Below are 20,049 nucleotides of genomic sequence, written 5' to 3'. Positions count from 1 at the left end.
GTTTGCTTGAGGGTTTGATGCTGTTTTTATTGGCATGTTATTATGTGGCAGCTGCATATTCCTGCGTTGCCAGGGGTTGTATTAAATCGGGGGGTCAGGAATCTTTTTCAGCGGGGGGCCGGTCCACTGTCCCTCAGAACTTGTAGGGAGGGTCAGACTATATTTTGAAAAATAATATATATATATATTCTATAAGAGAGAGAGAGAGAGAGAGAGAGAGAGAGAGAGAGAGACTATATATTACAATATATATAGAATATATATTAGAATATATAGAATATATATATATATATATATTTCTATTTATTATTTTCTATATATTTTCTATATATTATTATATATAGTATAATAATTATTATATTATTATATATAATATAATATATAATATAATATATTATTATATATAATATAATAATATATTCTATATAATATATATAGAAATCATATATATTATATATAATTTATATATTTATATATATAATTTATAAATTATATATAATTATATTATATATTATATTATATATAATATATATAGAAATATTGTAAAATTAATGAGTGATAGAAAAATGTTGGAATGAAATTTTATGGCTTTAGTAGAAATGCTATAAGGAGTTAAGCTTAAATAAGTATACTAATTTTAATGGAAATAAGATTAAAATATGTTAAGACATTTATATGATAGAAAATAGAGAAAGATGGAAAGGAATTGCTGAAACAATTAATGGAAGTGGAATGCAATTGGGAGGTGAGAGGAGGTCGAGGACACAAGGGAATGAAAGATAGAATATGGAAAAGGTGTGATGTATGTTTTTAAATTGTTTTTGTTTCGTTTGGTTTAGTTTATTGTGTCAGTTTAATGTGTTAAGGTTGTGTTTTGTATTGTTTATATATTGTATTGTATTGTTTTTTCTCTTTTTTGTTCTTTTTTTTTTTGTTCTTTTGTCTTCTTTCTTCTTTTTCTTTTTTGTAAGCTTTAAAAGTAATAAATATTATTTTTTTAAAAAAAGAAAGATAATAATAATGAATGAATTCCTATGCCCACAAATAAACCAGAGATGCATTTTAAATAAAAGCACACATTCTACTCATGTAAAAACACCAGGCAGGCCACACAAATAACCCAGAGATGCTTTGGAAATAAAAGGGCACATTCTACTCATGTAAAAACACACTGATTCCCAGACCGTCCGCAGGCCGGATTTAGAAGGTAATTGGGCCAGATCCGGCCCCCAGGCCTTAGTTTGCTTAAAGGTAAAGGTAAAGGGACCCCTGACCATTAGGTCCAGTCGTGGCCAACTCTGGGGTTGTGGTGCTCATCTCGCTTTATTGGCCGAGGAAGCCAGCGTACAGCTTCCAAGTCATGTGGCCAGCAGGACTAAGCCGCTACTGGCGAACCAGAGCAGCGCACGGTACCTATTTGGTCCCAACCAAAGAAGAATGGCAACTTAAACAGATGGAAAATGCTCAGCTTGGAGATTAACGTATAGAATAAGAGAACAAAAAGAATGTACGTTTAAAGAAGGAAATGTTTACTGAGTATATGGGTGTAAATTGTGTTCATTTAAAAACGCTGGTAGCATTCAGATAAATTCAACAGTGTAGATAAGTTTTGATGGATGGAACAATGGATTACTGAATGGTTTAGTTCCTGTAAAATATGAAAGGGTGTAAAGTATGCAAGGGGATGCAGGTGGCGCCGTGGGTTAAACCACAGAGCCTAGGGCTTGCCGATCAGAAGGTCTGCAGTTCGAATCCCCGCAATGACGGGGTGAGCTCCCGTTGCTCGGTCCCTGCTCCTGCCAACCTAGCAGTTCAAAAGCACATCAAAGTGCAAGTAGATAAATAGGTACCCCTCCGGCGGGAAGGTAAACGGCGTTTCCGTGCGCTGCTCTGGTTCGCCAGAAGCGGCTTAGTCATGCTGGCCACATGACCTGGAAGCTGTACGCCAGCTCCCTCGGCCAGTAAAGCGAGATGAGTGCCACAACCCCAGAGTCGGCCACGACTGGACCTAATGGTCAGGGGTCCCTTTACCTATGGTATGCAAAATGAACCGCGGAAGGAGAAGAAGGGAAGTCATTGATATTTTAAGGTTGTTTGAATGAATATTTTGAAATGTGAATTAGAAAATTGAATACTGTTGAGTACTGTGTCCAGTTCTGGGCACCACAGTTCAAGAAGGACACTGACAAACTGGAACGTGTCCAGAGGAGGGCAACCAAAATGGTCAAAGGCCTGGAAACGATGCCTTATGAGGAACGGCTAAGGGAGCTGGGCATGTTTAGCCTGGAGAAGAGGAGGTTAAGGGGTGATATGATAGCCATGTTCAAATATATAAAAGGATGTCACACAGAGGAGGGAGAAAGGTTGTTTTCTGCTGCTCCAGAGAAGCGGACACGGAGCAATGGATCCAAACTACAAGAAAGAAGATTCCACCTAAACATTAGGAGGAACTTCCTGACAGTAAGAGCTGTTGGACAGTGGAATTTGCTGCCAAGGAGTGTGGTGGAGTCTCCTTCTTTGGAGGTCTTTAAGCAGAGGCTTGACAACCATATGTCAGGAGTGCTCTGATGGTGTTTCCTGCTTGGCAGGGGGTTGGACTCGATGGCCCTTGTGGTCTCTTCCAACTCTATGATTCTATCATTCTATGAATAAGAATTGTACATTAAAAAAATGGCTGTGGCAATCCCTTTTACCTGACCCCATCCCTCTCTCCTGCACAGATATCAATGAGTGCGCCTTGAACCCGCTACTCTGTGCTTTCCGCTGCATCAATGCCCTCGGCTCCTACGACTGCACCTGCCCGTCCGGCTACACTCTGCGAGACGACAGGAGGATGTGCAAAGGTGAGGAGGAAGGGCAACAAAATGTTCCCTAGATTGGCTCTGCCTATCTGCATCTTCCATTGCTACATCTAGTTCAGTGCTGCCGGCACTGGCTGGCAGCAACCCCCAAAGGTGTTCCAGGCAGAGGACGTTACCAGCCCTATATTGACGGTGGCAGGGATTTTGAACCCGGGACGTTCTGTGCTCCAAAATGATGTTCTGCTTCTGAGCCTATGCTCTCGTGCGTCTCCACCCCCATCGTTCTGCCCGGACACTGAGGTCCAGCGCCGAGGGCCTTCTGGCGATTCCCTCCCTGCGAGAAGTGAGGTTACAGGGAACCAGGCAGAGGGCCTTCTCGGTGGTGGCGCCCGCCCTGAGGAACGCCCTCCCACCAGATGTCAAAGAGAACAACAACTACCAGACTTTTAGAAGACATCTGAAGGCAGCCCTCTTTAGGGAAGCTTTTAATGTTTGGTGTATTACAGTCTTTTAATATTTTGTTGTAAGCCGCCCAGAGTGGCTGGGGAAGCCCCGCCAGATGGGCAGGGTAAAGGTAAAGATAAAGGGACCCCTGCCCATTAGGTCAAGGCATGGCCGACTCTGGGGTTGCGGCGCTCATCTCGCTTTATTGGCCGAGGGAGCCAGCGTACAGCTTCCGGGTCATGTGGCCAGCAGGACTAAGCCGCTTCTGGCAAACCAGAGCAGCGCACAGAAATGCCCTTTACCTTCCCGCCGGAGCAGTACCTATTTATCTACTTGCACTTTGACTGCTAGGTTGGCAGGAGCAGGGACCGAGCAACGGGAGCTCACCCCGTCGTGGGGGTTCGAACCGCCGACCTTCCGATCGGCAAGTCCTAGGCTCTGTAGTTTCACTCAGAGCAGCACCCGTGTCCCTTATGCTTGCTTGCTTATCCCCACAATATTTTTATTTGATTTTACAAGTATAAAATTATAACAATACAACCATATACATGGACATTTAAAGTTTCTTCTGAATATCTGGACTTCCCTCCTTCCCCTCTGTGGGTCCTATTATTAACCTTTTCTACTGTAGCTTTTTCAATAATCCCTATTTCATATAACTCCTTTATCTCCCTAGTACTTGCTACCAGGGCCGGATTTAGGTATATGGTAATTTATGGACCTAATAGGTATCTAGAGCCATTTGCACCAAGCAAAACATGTATTTTATCAAAGTCATTGCTGAACTGAAATACAGTTAAGAAGAAGTATATGAATAGTGAAATTCCTTCTGATCGGCAGGTTCTAGGGCTCTGTGGTTTAATCCACATCGCCACCCGCGTGGGCAGGGTATAATTAATAAATTACTATTATCCTTATTTACCCCTTTCCCTGCAGATTTGGACGAATGCGCCGAAGGCATGCACGACTGTGAATCGCATGGGATGATGTGCAAGAACCTGATCGGAACTTTCGCTTGCATCTGCCCCCCCGGCATGCAGCGTCGGCCTGATGGCGAAGGCTGCACAGGTGGCCCCGTTTTCATTGACTTCTTTTCTTCTTTTTTATGATATTTTATTAAGTTTTTAACAAGAAGAAAAATGTTAAGATGATAGATAAAAAGGCAGAAGAAAAACACAGAAATACAAAAATACAAACATTTAACATATAAAGAAAAATAAAAAATAAAAATCCCTCTTTTTAATTTCTCACCATTCGTTAACTTATTTTCCTGACTTCCTCACACCTCCCTTTTTTGTATTCCATTTAGAAATTGGTTCAGCAAATGCATATCTTATTTGTTTATCCTTAGTTATTTTTCCTCGCATATTATAATTTCAAATTTTCGTCTAATACCAATCCATTCTTGCATATTCTTATTTTACCTTATTACTAGAACCCCTTTATTTCATTTCAGTGTCATCAACATTCAAAAATTTTACAGTGTTTCTGTAAATAAATTTTAAATTTCTTCCAACCTTCTTCCACCAACCCTTCTCCCTGGTCTCGGATTCTGCCAGTCATTTCCGCCATTTCCATATAGTCCATTACTTGCATCTGCCATTCTTCCACGGTGGGTAGGTCTTGTGTCTTCATTGACTTCTTTTCAAAGCCACAGCATTCTAGTCCACATGACTGCGACGGAAACACATGGGCAGGACCCTGTTGAAACCTCTGGGTCCAGAAGGGCTCTTTTTTTATTTGCCTATTTTATTTGCATCAAGTCCTCCTGCCGCACCCCTCTTTATTGAACAAAGGGATATTTGGACCAAACTTTTGGGGCATCTCATATCGCACTTGACCTCGATTGCATGCATAACGTAAAGGCTACATTTAAGGAAACCGTCACTTGGTGGAATATAAATGTCTTGTTTCTGCATTCGGCCTTTGGAAAGTTCTGTATACTGTATTTTTCGCTCTATAAGACGCACCTAGTTTTTGGAGGAGGAAAACAAGCAAAAAAATATTCTGAATCTCAGAAGCCAGAGCAGCAAGAGGGATCGCTGCGCAGTGAAAGCAGCAATCCCTCTTGCTGTTCTGGCTTCTGGGATAGCTGCGGAGCCTGCATTCGCTCCGTAAGACGCACACACATTTCCCCTTACTTTTTAGGAGGGGAAAAGTGAGTCTTATAGAGCAAAAAATACAGTGGTACCTCGCAAGACGAATGCCTCGCAAGACGAAAAACGCGCAAGACGAAAGAGTTTTCCGTCTTTTGAGTCGTTCTGCAAGACGAATTTCCCTATGGGCTTGCTTCACAAGACGAAACGTCTTGTGAGTTCTTGCGAGTTTGTTTCCTTTTTCTTAAAGCTGCTAAGCCGCTAAGCCATTAATAGCCGCTAAGCCGTTAATAGCCGCTAAGCCACTAAGCCGCTAATAGCCACTAAGCCACTAAGCCGCTAATAGCCGCTAAGCCGCTAATAGCCGTGCTTCGCAAGACGAAAAAACCGCAAGACGAAGAGACTCGCGGAACGGATTAATTTCGTCTTGCGAGGCACCACTGTACGGTAATTTCATACAGAGTCATGGGAGCTGTGCTTCTTTCCAAAAGACAGCTGGAGTGGAGTTAACTCTGTAATTTAATACTTTGTTGGAAGCTGCCCAGAATGGCTCTGGAAACCCAGCCAGATAGGTAGGGTATAAATAAATTATTATTATTATTATTATTATTATTATTATTATTATTATTATTATTAACTCAGATCAGGTTTGCAAGTGCTGTGTGGTGCTTTATTTTGTTTTGTTTTTTCAAAAAAAAATATTAGTTTTCCAAATTTATAGTAAACACAAAAGAAAATCATTACAATAGACAAACAGACATATATCTTAGCTGTTAAAATCCCAATTTAAATAACATTGTTAAGTGACTTCCTCAGATCCCCCCTAACTGTGTTTCCATGATACTCATTTTAGCAGTTTTCCAATATCCACTTTCAAAAAAAATTAACTTATTCCATTAACATCTTTCTTTCTTTTCATACTGTTCTCAGTTCATAATTCAATTCAACCTATTTTACTCCTAGGCCAATTTGGTACTTACAAGTTGTTGTTTAGTCGTTTAGTCGTGTCCGACTCTTCATGACCCCCTGGACCAGAGCACGCCAGGCACTCCTGTCTTCCACTGCCTCCCGCAGTTTGGTCAGGCTCATGTTCGTAGCTTCGAGAACACTGTCCCACCATCTCGTCCTCTGTTGTCCCCTTCTCCTTGTGCCCTCCATCTTTCCCAACTTCAGGGTCTTTCCCAGGGAGTCTTTTCTTCTCATGAGGTGGCCAAAGTCTTGGAGCCTCAGCTTCAGGATCTGTCCTTCCAGTGAGCACTCAGGGCTGATTTCCTTCAGAATGGATTGGTTTGATCTTCTTGCAGTCCAGGGGACTCTCAAGAGTCTCCTCCAGCACCATAATTCAAAAGCATCAATCCTTCAGCGATCAGCCTTCTTGATGGTCCAGCTTTCACTTCCATACATCACTACTGGGGAAACCATAGCTTGAACTATACGGACTTTTGTTGGCAAGGTGATGTCTCTGCTTTTTAAGATGCTGCCCAGGTTTGTCATCACTTTTCTCCCAAGGAGCAGGCGTCTTTTAATATCGTGGCTGCTGTCACCATCTGCAGTGATCATGGAGCCCAAGAAAGTAAAATCTCTCACTGCCTCCATTTCTTCCCCTCCTATTTGCCAGGAGGTGATGGGACCAGTGGCCATGATCTTCGGTTTTTTTGATGTTGAGCTTACAAGTAGTTCTACTTAAATCCCTGTGTGGTGCTTTGACGTCCCAGGGAGATAAATTTGCCCCTCAGATGTATAGTTCAACCTCATGGCCACTGAACCAGCCCATAACAAACGTGAAGCTCACTCTTTGTCCAACTTCTAACCTCTTCCTTTTCATTCTTTGCTGCCCTCAGATGAGAACGAGTGCCGCACCAAGCCAGGAATCTGCCCAAATGGGCGCTGTGTCAATTCCGTGGGTAGCTACCAATGCGACTGCAACGAAGGATTCCAGAGCAGCCCCTCCGGCACCGAGTGCCTTGGTAAGCGATGACGGTTCTCACCCAGCAGCTTCCCCTTCAGCTTTCAGTTGCAGTCGTCTCGTGGTGGCCTCGATGAGGCGGCTGCAGTCGTCAGAGGATAGCCTGGCCATGTTTCCAGCTCACAGGCATTGCGTTGTAAGCACTGGGGGAGTTTGAACTTCTCCTCTTCCTGAGGGGTGAGAATTGAGGGCAGAGGCAGATTTGGGAGGGGTGAGAGGATTGTGCCATTGGCCCCGCCCCCTGTGACATCAGGCTCCGCCTCTAAGCCACCAGACATAATGAGGCTCCGCCCATCAGCGTCACTCCCCCATGGGTGCCATTAGGCAGCATTGTAGGGGGTTGGGCTAAAGGTAAAGGTAAAGGGACCCCTGACCATTAGGTCCAGTCGCAACCGATTCTGGGGTTGCAGTCCTCATCTCGCTTTACTGGGGTCCTTTACTGAGGTCCAGCACCGAGGGCCTTCTGGCGGTTCCCTCATTGCGAGAAGCAAAGCTACAGGGAACCAGGCAGAGGGCCTTCTCGGTGGTGGCGCCCGCCCTGTGGAACGCCCTTCCAGCAGATGTCAAAGCGATAAACAACTACCTGACATTCAGAAAACATCTTAAGGCAGCCCTGTTCAGGGAAGTTTTTAATGTGTGATATTTTACTGTATTTTTGGTTTCTATTTGGTTTTGGGGAGGCCCAGCCAGATGGGCGGGGTATAAATAAATTATTATTATTATTATTATTATTATTATTATTATTATTATTATTATTATTATTACTGGCCAAGGGAGCCGGTGTACAGCTTCCGGGTCATGTGGCCAGCAGACTAAGCCGCCTCTGGCGAACCAGAGCAGCGCACGGAAACACTGTTCACCTTCCCGCCGGAGCGGGACCTATCTATCTACTTGCACTTTGACGTGCTTTCGAACTGCTAAGTTGGCAGGAGCAGGGACCGAGCAACGGGAGCTCACCCCGTCACAGGGATTCGAACCGCCGACCTTCTGATCGGCAAGTCCTAGGCTCAGTGGTTTAACCCACAGCGCCACCCGCGTCCCAGATAGGGGGTTGGGCTAGACCTTTTTTTTAAAAAAAAATGAATTTATATACCTCCCTCTCAGGGCGGTTCACATAATACAATCAAGATATAAAACCACAAAATACATAATAAAAACAAAAACAAAAAACCCAACAGCTCTATAAGGGTAACAGGGAACCAAGCAGAGGGCCTTCTCGGTAGTGGCGCCCTCCCATCAGATGTCAAGGAAAGAAACAACTATCTGACTTTTAGAAGACATCTGAAGGCAGCCCTGTTTAGGGAAGTTTTTAATGTTTGAAGTTTTATTCTGTTTTTAATGTTCTGTTGAGTGCTGCCCAGAGTGGCTGGGGAAACCCAGCCAGATGGGCGGGGTATAAATAAATTAGTAGTAGCAGTAGTAGTACAATTATATGTATCAGGGGTTCAGGGAGAGAGGCGCAGATGAGGGAGGAGACAGAGAGCGAGGGGGAAGGATTCCAGGGTGACGAGGAAGAGGACGACAATGACCCAAGATTGTCCATGAGTCCGTCCAGTGAATCGGAGGACTCCCAAAAGGGAGCCCCCCTGGTCAAGCCAAGGGGAGCTAGAGGGGGAAGCAGTCAGGAGCAGGGAAACGAAGGGGGAACCCCCAGTGGGAGTTGGAGAGCGGGACCGGCTGCTCCGCTGGAACGGAGTGAGGGGGGAGGAGTGACCAGTGTGTCAGAAGGAGCAGAACAGGAAGCAGAGAGGGGAAGGAGATCAGGGCAAAACGTCCTGCCGGAAGGGGAGGAAAGTAGTATCGAGGGGAGTGTAACTGTCGAAGGGAAGGTCAGGAGCAACGTACGCGCGCCAAGTTCAAAATGGGAGGCGCGCGGAAATGAAGAGAGTCCTGGGGAGGAGCCTGGTCCCAAAGCCCGAAGGAGGGGGGGGGAGGCGGCAGAGGATTCAGCCTCTGGAGAGTCCCGAAGGGAGAGAACACAGGGGGGCAGAAAGACCCTACGGAAAAGGAAGGAGAGGAAGAGGTGGACCAGTACAAGCCTCTTAAACTGGTGTAGAGGCGGGACTGACTCAGAGGGGACTTCGGCGGTCTAAGCGTAACAGACGTAGAGCCACGGAGCTCGGATGTAAAGCTAAGAATGTTCTTCAATAAAAGCTTTTGTACATAAGCCGGACTGGACTTTCGTCTCTTGTGAGCTGGGACCACGGGTGGCTCTGACAATATGATTCTATTTTATCAGTGGTCACCTGTGTTTCTGTAGAATGAAGTGGCAGAAATTTAGGATTTGGGAATTTTACCCATTCCCAGATGTGTGTGTTGAATTAAACATGACAAGAAAGCAGGACTGGCATGGCCGTGCATCAGTCAAGATTTCTGTGTTGTATTCCACACCATATCATTAAATATATGTTTATATAAAGAATTACAATACCAGCATAGAAGGCCAGGTCTCCTTTTCTCTTTCTCTGTGTTTTATCCGCCCCCAGTAAATACAAGCTACTCCTGCACAGCAGGGGGGTGGACGAGAGGACCACTTGGGCCCCTCCCACGCTCTCCCCAGCTCTCATCCCCAGAGTGGCTGGGGAAACCCAGCCAGATGGGCGGGGTACAAATAATAAATTATTATTATTATTATTATTATCATCCCACCTAGTTGTTTGGTCCCACAGCAGGTTCGGTGGCGCACTCTGCTAACAGCCTACAGTTGCCTAGCGTGGGTTGCCAGTGCCCGGGACAAGACCGGTATTGTTCCACCAACCTGTGACGGCACCAGCGAGGCAATTGCAGCCCGCCCACCTCCTTGATCAGCCCCCACCATCCATTTCTCCCTTTCCAACGTCAGTTTGATGCGGATAGTAGCCATCGGAAGAATTTGAAAACGAAACGAAACAAAACAATAATATAAACAGCCGAACAAAATATGTGCCTTTGACCTGATGGAAGAACCGAAGGTTTGGGGAGGGGGGAAAGAGTGGAAATTGAGGTGCTCCCTGCCTCTTGAGTGAGGCACAGACGGAGGACATGCTGTTTTTTTCCCCCCTTTTGAAATTTTCGCCCCTGGTAATTTTGTGCCCGGGGCACACACCCCGCTACGCCACTGACTGCCGATCTCTTCCTCTCCCCTTCCCAGACACCCGCCAAGGATTCTGCTTCACCGAGGTGCTGCAGACCATGTGCCAGATGTCCTCGACCAACCGGCACCAGGTCACGAAATCGGAGTGCTGCTGCAATGGAGGGCGGGGCTGGGGCCCCCAATGCGAACTCTGCCCCTTTCCTGCTACCGCCCAGTACAAGAAAATGTGCCCGCATGGGCCAGGCTACGCAACTGACGGGAGAGGTGAGCCTGTCAAGCAGGGGGCAGGATCCGTGGGCAAAGTCTCTGAGGCCCCCCCCCCCACGCTCTCCCTGACCGCAACTGGCTTTGCATTGGTGATGATCCTAACCTAAGGTTATCAGATTTTTTTCCAAAGAATCCGGGGACACTTTTTTTTTTTGAAAGGAGAAAAAAATATATTAAAAAATGTTGTTTTTTAAAAAGTCGGGCTACCTTTGAAGGTGACCCAGAAACTACAACTAATCCAGAATGCGGCAGCTAGACTGGTGACTGGGAGCGGCCGCTGAGACCACATAACACCGGTCTCGAAAGCCCTACATTGGCTCCCAGGACGTTTCCGAGCACAATTCAAAGTGTTGGTGTTGACCTTTAAAGCCCTAAATGGCGCAGTATCCCTGAAGGAGCATCTCCACCCCCATCATTCTGCCCGGACGCTGAGGTCCAGCTCCGAGGGCCTTCTGGTGGTTCCCTCATTGTGAGAAGCAAAGCTACAGGGAACCAGGCAGAGGGCCTTCTCAGTAGTGGCGCCCGCCCTGTGGAATGCCCTCCCATCAGATGTCAAAGCAATAAACAACTACCTGACCTTCAGAAGACATCTTAAGGCAGCCCTGTTCAGGGAAGTTTTTAATGTGTGACATTTTAGTGTGTTTTTGGTCTCTGTGGAAGCCGCCCAGAGTGGCTGGGGAAACCCAGCCAGATGGGCGGGATACAAATAATAAATTATTATTATTATTATATCTTCTCCTCTGCGGGCAGTTCACCAGGTGGCTGGGCGTACTCGATTTGGGTTGTGGGGGGGAGTCAGCGGTTCCCCCAGTTGACGTGCAGGGCGTCCCCAGTTCCCCCTTGGCAGTGGCAGCGGCAGCCTCAGCAACCCCAGCAGCCCGGAGCCAGCCTGGTAGTGCAGTTAGCTCTGGCTGGCTTCAAGAGCTGCTCGCTGCCGTGGTGCCCACCATTTTCCCTCACCGGAAGTCCCCATATGATGTGTCTTGTGCCGTTGAACCAATCACACAACATTCATTCCCTACCTACGGGACCGCCTCTCCCAGTATGCCCCACGGAGAGCCTCAATGTCCATAAATAGCAACACCCTAGTGGTCCCGGGCCCTAAGGAAGTCAGATTAGCTTCAACCAGAGCCAGGGCCTTTTCAACACTGGCCCTAGCCTGGTGGAACGCTCTGTCCCATGAGACCAGGGCCCTGCAGGATCTGATTTCTTTCCGCAGGGCCTGTAAGACAGAGTTGGTCTGCCTGGCCTTTGGCTTGGAGCCAGTTTGATTCCCTCCCCCTCTTTCTTTTTTCTTTTTCCTTTCTCCTCCTGTGATGAGGCTGCATTTCAATATTTTAATGTTGTATTTTAATCTTGTTTTTAAGTTGTATTCATTCAACTTGTTTTTATGATTGCTTGTTAGCCGCCCTGAGCCCGGCCTTGGCTGGGGAGGGCGGGGTATAAATAAAAAATTTTTATTATTATAAAATTGGGGTGGGGTGAGGGAGGGAGTAATAAATTACGTGCCATTTGCAAATCGAACAACAATTGCAATAATCGATCGCCGGGTTGATTTCCGTTCTGAGTACTGTATAAGCAATTGTCGGCAACTTCTCATTTTCTCTGGCATCCTAACACAGAACGTTGTGAGTCCTTTGGAAGAGAAAAACGGGAAGCAGGGGTCAGGGAGGGAGGGAACGGAACGGCTGGCCGGAGCAGGGTCTACAACACTTAAAATATAAATCCGGGGACATTAAATGAAATCCGGGGACATTCTGGGGACGGATTTTGTCCGGGGACAGATTTGTAAATCCGTGGACTGTCCCCGGGAAACGGGGACATCTGGTAACCATATCCTAACCATCTCCTCCTTTCCTCTCCTGCTGCAGACATTGACGAGTGCAGAGTCTTGCCCAACCTCTGCAAACACGGCCAGTGCATCAACAGCATGGGTTCGTTCCGCTGCCATTGCCGGCTCGGCTACACCAACGATATCACCGGCACATCTTGCCAGGGTAAGGGTTTTCGCGGAAGCAGGCAGCCTGGCTCGAGCCAGCAGCTAGGTTGTCCTTCCCTCTGCACCCACAAAATACAAACCAAATTCCTAGGAAGTCCCTGGCAATTTGAGAGTACAGTGGTGCCTCGCAAGACGAAATTAATCCGTTCCGTGAGGCTCTACGTATAGCGGTTTTTTCGTCTTGCAAAGCAAGCCCATTGACAGCTTAGCGGATTAGCGCTATTAGCGGTTTAGCGGCTTTTAGCAATCAGCTGATAAGCGGCTTATCAGCGGATCAGCTGATAAGCGGCTTAACGGCTTAGGAAAAGGGGGGGAAAGGGGAAAAAACCCCGCAGGAAGTCGCAAGACATAGAGAAATTTGTTTTGCGAAGCACCTCCAAAACGGAAAACCCTTTCGTCTAGCGGGTTTTCCGTCTTGCGAGGCGTTCGTCTTGCGGGGCACCACTCTACAGTGGTACCTCGCAAGCTGAAATTAATTCGTTCTGCGAGTTTTTTCGTCTTGCGAAATTTTCGTCTTGCGAAGCACGGATTTTGGAAAAGCTTCAAAAATCACCAAAGTCTTCAAAAACCTCAAAAAAGGCTACCACACCGCGTGCTATGAGTTGCTCCTCGAAATCAAGTCGCAACTGCACCCCCTGAATGCACCCTCGGTATTAACGGTTTTAAGAAAAAGGAAACAAACTTGCAAGACGTTTTCGTCTTGCGAAGCAAGCCCATAGGGAAATTCGTCTTGCGAAGCAACTCAAAAACCGAAAAACTCTTTCGTTTTGCGAGTTTTTCGTCTTGCGAAGCATTCGTCTTGCGAGGTACCACTGTAATCTTCATGTGCGGGTGTCGGGATCGGGTCAGCAATAACTCACAAGGTGGCTGCGAAGTTAACCCTTCCAGAACAGGCTTAGTGATCACAGCAACTGTCCCCAATGAGGACTTTCCCGCTGCTCTCTAAGGCCCCTCCTCTGCCGGTTCCCTCCCAGGCAATCTGAGTGTCTCCTCCTTGCCTGCCTTTGCTCCTCCTTCTTCATTCCTCTTCTGGTTCTGGGAGACAACGAGGGAGAGGAGCTGGTTGCAGCAGGAGAGGGAGGCACCCTGAATTCATCACCTGCCTCATCTCTGTCTCTTGGCCTCCCCCTCCTCTCCAGCCCCTTATTCTGCAATGCTGTCTGGCACAGAATCTCCCTGCTCGCTAAACCCTGTTACTCCTTCAGCTTTCAACACCTCCAGTTTTCTCCCTCTTCTCCCTCTGACCACTCCCCATGGCTCCACCACCACTCCCTGGGCTCTGAACCTTCTTCCCTTGGGGGTTCTCCAAGTGGTGTCCCCCCCCCACTCCTCTGCATCCGGCCAGCCAATGACAGCTTCCCAACAACACCAGACACTTCCGAACAGTCTCAAACAGGGCTGGCTCCAGATTAGAACAGGCATAGGCAACCTCGGCCCTCCAGACGTTTTGGGACTACAACACCCATCATCCCTGACCACTGGTCCTGTTAGGTAGGGATGATGGGAGTTGTAGTCCCAAAACATCTGGAGGGCCGAGTTTGCCTATGCCTGGATTAGAAGCAGCAAAAAGCACCTCTTTGCTCTGTCGCCCGGGATGTGTGCTTTCAGTTGGAGGCAATTTCTTTTAGCTATTTTGAATTGTTGCAACCCACCCTGGAGCCTAAGGGACGCGGGTGGCGCTGTGGGTTAAACCACAGAGCCTAGGACTTGCCAATCAGAAGGTCGGTGGTTCGAATCCCCGCTATGGGGTGAGCTGCCGTTGTTCGGTCCCAGCTCCTGCCAACCTAGCAGTTCGAAAGCACCTCAAAGTCCAAGTAGATAAATAGGTACCACTCTGGCGGGAAGGAAAACGGCGTTTCCGTGTGCTGCTCTGGTTTGCCAGAAGCGGCTTAGTGCTGCTGGCCACATGACCCGGAAGCTGTACGCCGGCTCCCTCGGCCAGTAAAGCGAGATGAGTGCCACAACCTCAGAGTCGGTCACGACTGGACCTAATGGTCAGGGGTCCCTTTACCTTTACCCTGGAGCATGCTGGTGAAAGGTCCGGCTGGTCAATTTAGATAAAATAATAATAAAATAATGGGGATTCGGGAGAGGGCCTTCTCGGTCGTGGCTGCTCCCAGGGAACTATGGAACTCCCTGCCTAGAGAAGTTAGACGGGATTCCTCTTTGTTGTCCGGCCAGGAGCTGATCACCTTTTTATTCCAACATGCCTTTAGGAACGGACTCTTTTAAAGGAAAGGGCTGCTGCTGCGAAGTTTTCATTCCTGTTTTTATCTGTATTTTTCATGGGTCTTTCATATACAATCGTACCTCGGAAGTCAAACGCCTTGCGAGTCAAACACTTTGGCTCCCGAATGCCGCAAACCCAGAAGTGAGTGTTCTGGTTTGCGAACGTTCTTTGGAACTCGAACATCCAACACGGCTTCCGATTGGCTGCAGGAGCTTCCTGCAGCTAATCGGAAGCCGTGCCTTGGTTTCCAAATGTTTTAGAAGTCGAACGGTTTTCTGGAACGGATTCCATTCGACTTCCAAGGTACGAGTGTATATTGTTTTTATTCTGTTAGTGTTTGATTGCACTTTGCTGTTTCTATGTTTTCATCTTCTTTTTTGTTTTGTTGTTGGTTTTGTACTTTGGAAACTGCCCGGGGGAAATGCAGGGCATTTATTATGAGGAGATTTCACCCCTCCCATATCCAAGAATCTCCTGACGAGTCTGCTGATTCTCCAGAGAGGAGGAGCAGTGTTTTGCTTTCTACTTATTCAGCTCCAGCAGCAAGTCAGTCAGTTAGTCAGTGTGTCGGAGAGAGAGAGAGACTGAGTGTTAGAGATCGTGTGTAGAGATAAGGTTGCTGCTAAGAGCAGCTGCAAACACTCAGTGCAGCATTCATTTATGCTTAGACCTATTTAGCTCTGTATATAGTTTTGTATTATAGTTGTAGTTATAGAATAAAAGAAGATATTCTACAGAGCTGCTCTCCGAGTCGTTTATACACTGCCAGACTCTGCTATACTCTGCTGTGCAATGACTGTATTGTGGAAGTGAATCCGGTGCTCACACCTCTAAGCTGTGAGTCCACAGCACTTTGACCTGTTCCTGTTAAAAAGGTGGTCTCTGGAAGTGCTGCCCAGCTTGCCTAGCCCAGTCAGGGTTGAAGTGCATGAGTCCAGTTCGTGACACTGGCTCAATGGCGATGCTGACATATTATTATTATTATTATTATTATTATTATTATTATTATTATTATTGCTGTGATATCATATTTACTTCACCGTAGACCTAGACGAATGCAACCAGTCGCCCAAGCCATGCAACTTCATCTGCAAGAACACGGAAGGAAGTTTCCAGTGTTCCTGCCCAAGAGGTTACATCCTGCAGGAAGATGGGAAGACCTGCAAAGGTAACTAAAACTTGGGGCAGAAGCTGGGGTGCCAAATGGATTTGATCTTTGCAAATGCCAGCTGCCTCTGGAAGGCCCTAGGATCAGGCCACACCATAGCTGTCAAGCGTCCCTTATTTGGTGGGAAAGCCCCTTATCCCAGCGCCATGTCCCGCTGCTGTCCCTTATTGATGATGTCCCTTCAATTTCCCGGGTTTCAAAGAAACAGCTTCTCTCCCTCCCTCCCTCCCTGCCGGCCAGGGAGGAGGGAGGCTCCAACTGTGTTGCTTGGCTGCATTGCTCATCCAATAAGGAGTCTAAGAACGACTGGCGGGTGGAGCTTGCATGCCTTGTGCCGATCAAATTGGCCGCGTTGCCTGGGGACTCGCCTTTGCTCAGCGCTTCCCAGCGGAGAGGTGACGGTGGTTTCCCTTGCTGCGCCCCCTTTGCCGGGTTGCTGCGCTGTGGGAACCACCGCTTGAGGCTTCGTTTGGCTGCTGGCCGGGCTTTCTGCCTTTGGCTCGGAGGGGCTCAGAAGTCGAACATACCTGTGTTTGGAAAATCCCTTATTTTGGCTGCTGGTCCCTTATTTTCAAGGCTGCTGGTCCCTTATTTTCAAATCTGTAAGTTGACAGCTATGGGCCACACCCACACCTTACCTTTAAAGCACTCTTGCAGCAGTGTGGTGTAGTGGTTAGAGCATCAGACTAGACCCAGGGTTCAAATCCCCGCTCAGCTGTGAACCTCGGGGGCCAGTCGCTGTCCCTCGGCCTAACTTACCTGCCACCGGCGCTGTGAGGTGAGGAATGGCCAGAGCGAGAAATTACATGTTATGTGAGAGATGGAGCAAGCTGTTGTTCTTCTGCTCTGGGGTTCAGGACTCGAACCCAAGACTCAACATCAGGATGAACTTTCTGACAGTAAGAGCTTTTCAACAGCGCAACCGTCTCCCTCGGGAGGTTGTGGACTCTCCTTCCTGAGAGCTTTTCAAACAGAGGTTGGATGGCTGTCTGTCAGGGGTGCTTGAGCCGAGATTCCTGCATTGCAGGGGGTTGGGCTAGATGACCGCCAGGTTCCCTTCCAGCTCTACAATTCTACGATTGTCAAAAGTTCACTTACAAGTTAGGAAAAGGCATACCCACTCGTCAGAGACCAGTGGCGGCAACAGCGGCTGCCCAGAGTGTTAGAATTCCTGCTCCATGATTGCAGTCATGGGATTGTTGTCTATCACATGACGGTGTATGTTTTGACTCCACAGAGTGGGAAGTGACGGAGACAGGATGTTTGTGTTACTGTGTTCCATGAAGTGGGACTATTGTCCTTTGTTATTTTTCTCTTTGCTGTCTGATGCTAGAGAGAGAGGGAGGCATGTTGCAGTGCTCCGTGTGTGTTTATATGTAAATAAAGTAGATTAGCCAAAATGCCGAGTTGCTGAGGTCTGTTACGCAAGCTGTGCAACGGATCCCTAAGTGTGCCGATGTCAGTTGGCATTGGTCGCTGTGATGTTCGGGCAGAAGAAAGCTTTTGAAGCTCCAGAACGATCGACCAGGAGGGAGAGAACATGCCAGTTGGGCATGTGTCTCTGCCAGGGTCCTACTCGAGTGTAGGAAGAGCTCCTGACACAGAGGACTCCCCAGGAGAGGGGAGAAGAGAGGAGGCTGGGGGAATGCTCCACAAGGGAGGGTGTTCGAAAAAGGGGTGAGGGGCTGCCAGCTCTGCAGGCAAGGGGGGGACATAACTGGGCTCCTGAGCCCCACAGGGGTGCCACAGACAACCCTGGCCTCCAACCCTCTTTCCTTCCCTCCTTCTTCTGATGCCCTCTGGCGTCTCTGCCTCCCAAAGGCTTGCACGGCTGTTTGTTGCAGCAGCCCCGGCTGCAAGCTCCCCGTGCGAATGGCGCCTCTGGGGCTGGCTAGGGGGTGCTGAGTGCCAGGAGCTGAGACGGCCTTGGAGTAAGCAAGCAAGCGGGCGAGGGAGCCCAGTCCACCAGCCCTTGCTGTTGGGAATGGGCAGACATATTTGTGGGCCGGTGCAAGGAGCTGTCTCTCTTTGGGGGGCAGCTCAGAGACCAGGGGCTGCAGGAGCGGCTGGCCAGAAGACTCCCAAGGAGAGGGGAGAGGAGAGGAGGGTGTTTGAAGAGGGGTGAGGGGCTGCTAGCTCTGCAGTCAAGGGGGGGACAAAATTGGGTTCCTGAGCCCCACAGGGGTGCCGCAGAAAGAAAATTCAAGGGAGGCATGAACTCAAAAAGGTTGAAAACCTCTGCATTAAAGGGTACCAACATCCATTCATCAATATCAGTCTCTTGGTCACTGTTAGGGCGTCCTCGTTGTCCTTTTCCCAATCTTGAGAGGTAGGGAAGTTAACAGATTCGTCCCTCTGTAGTCTCGCCTCAACCCAGCCTCTGTAGGGTGAGGGCGATAACACCAGAGAGGGAGTGGTGCAGGAAAAACAACTTACTCCTTAACTTAAAGAAAACAAAAGAGATCATTGTGGACTTTAGGAAATGTAAATTGAATATTCAGCCACTTATTATTGAGGGGAAGTGCGTGGAACAGGTCTCGGTGTTTCGATTTCTGGGAATGGAGTTGAGAGACGACCTAACCTGGGGAGAAAACAACAAAGACCTGGTGAAGAGAGCACAGCAGAGGTTATATTTTCTGAGAATCCTCCGGAAAAAGAATCTCTCAAAGGACCTATTGATGGCATTTTACCATTGCACTGTGGAGAGCATAGTAACTTATGGTCTGTGTGTGTGGTTTGGGAGCTGCACGGCCAGGGAAAAAACAATTCTGTCCAGGGTTGTAAAGACTGCAGAGAGAATAATTGGGTGCACTCTTCCCACCTTGGATCAAATCTATGCTCTCAGGTGCCATAAGAAAGCGGCAGAGATAGCGTAGGAATAGTGCGCACCCCGGAAATGATCTCTTTCAGCTTCTGCCTTCTGGAAGAAGGTACGGGGTTATAAAGGCCAGGACTAGCCGCCTGAGAAACAGTTTCTACGCAAATGCAATTTTAAAATGGGGTTTCAGAGTTTTTAGGGGTTTTTGAATGTTTTATGTAGTTTTTATGTAGTTTTTCAATGTCATTGTTCTGCATGGGACAATGACAATAAAGATATCGTATATCGTATATATCGTACATCGTAACTCGGCTCATTTTCTTTACGAATCCAGACCTCGACGAGTGCTCCACAAAGCAACACAACTGCCAGTTCCTCTGCGTCAACGTCATCGGGGGCTTCAACTGCAAGTGCCCCCCGGGTTTCACCCAGCACCATTCTTCCTGCATCGGTGAGTTCCCCTGGTGCTCTCCCAAAGGCAAGGGCGAAGCTTAACTGGGACGTCAAAGAACACTGGAGGGACCGGGGAGTGTTCATATATTTATTAATCCTTGGGTTGTATTCAGCTAAGTCCTGCTCAATGTAGATCTACTGAAAGTAGCCAGCCTAAGTTAGTCGTGTTACTTAACTTCAATGGGTCTACTCTGAGGAGGAGCAGAGTTGGTGACCATTCTGGAATGGTCTGTATCCGCACCTTACATTTAACACACTATTATACCAGTCTAAACAGACACGACTTCCCCCAAAGGGTATTGGGAACTGTAGTTTTCTAAGGGTGCTGAGAGGCCCCCATGTCCCCTCACAGAGTGTCAACTGCCAAGAGAGATTGCTGGTTAAACCGCTCTGGGAATCATAGCTCTGCAAAGGGAATAGGGGTCTCCTCACAGCTCTCAGCAGCCTTAGCAAACTACAGTTCCCAGGATCCTTTGGGGGAAGCCCTGACTATTTAAAGCGGTATGATATTGTTTGCAAAGTTTCTTGTGGATGTGCTCTTTATCTACACAAGCAAAACACCCTGAGCCACTGGCCTGGTTAGCTCATAACAAGAAACCATGGTTAACATTAACGTTGACCATAGTTAATGGCAAGCCTAGTTGAGGCACCTGGCAATCACTTTACACTTTATTTTTGCTGCTTTGCAGCAGTATCAGCCCATTAATCATCATGAAGGAGGAGGTCTAGGAATG

The 20,049-nt window shown here is 47.7% G+C and overlaps 1 protein-coding gene across 1 annotated transcript in view; it reads left to right on the top strand.

The window, feature by feature from the left end:
* Positions 1–20,049, top strand: part of FBN3 (fibrillin 3) — a 56,404-nt gene that overhangs the window by 26,727 nt on the left and 9,628 nt on the right. Inside the window, exons 14-20 of the mRNA XM_081846045.1 lie at positions 2,721–2,843; positions 4,182–4,313; positions 7,183–7,308; positions 10,438–10,644; positions 12,519–12,644; positions 15,922–16,044; positions 19,197–19,313. Coding sequence (XP_081702171.1) covers positions 2,721–2,843; positions 4,182–4,313; positions 7,183–7,308; positions 10,438–10,644; positions 12,519–12,644; positions 15,922–16,044; positions 19,197–19,313 — 954 coding nt within the window. The remainder of the gene's footprint in view (positions 1–2,720; positions 2,844–4,181; positions 4,314–7,182; positions 7,309–10,437; positions 10,645–12,518; positions 12,645–15,921; positions 16,045–19,196; positions 19,314–20,049) is intronic.

Source organism: Podarcis erhardii (genome assembly GCF_964252035.2).
Source record: "Podarcis erhardii genome assembly, chromosome: 18".
Taxonomy (NCBI): domain Eukaryota; kingdom Metazoa; phylum Chordata; class Lepidosauria; order Squamata; family Lacertidae; genus Podarcis; species Podarcis erhardii.
This window is presented reverse-complemented; position numbering and strand designations above follow the sequence as displayed.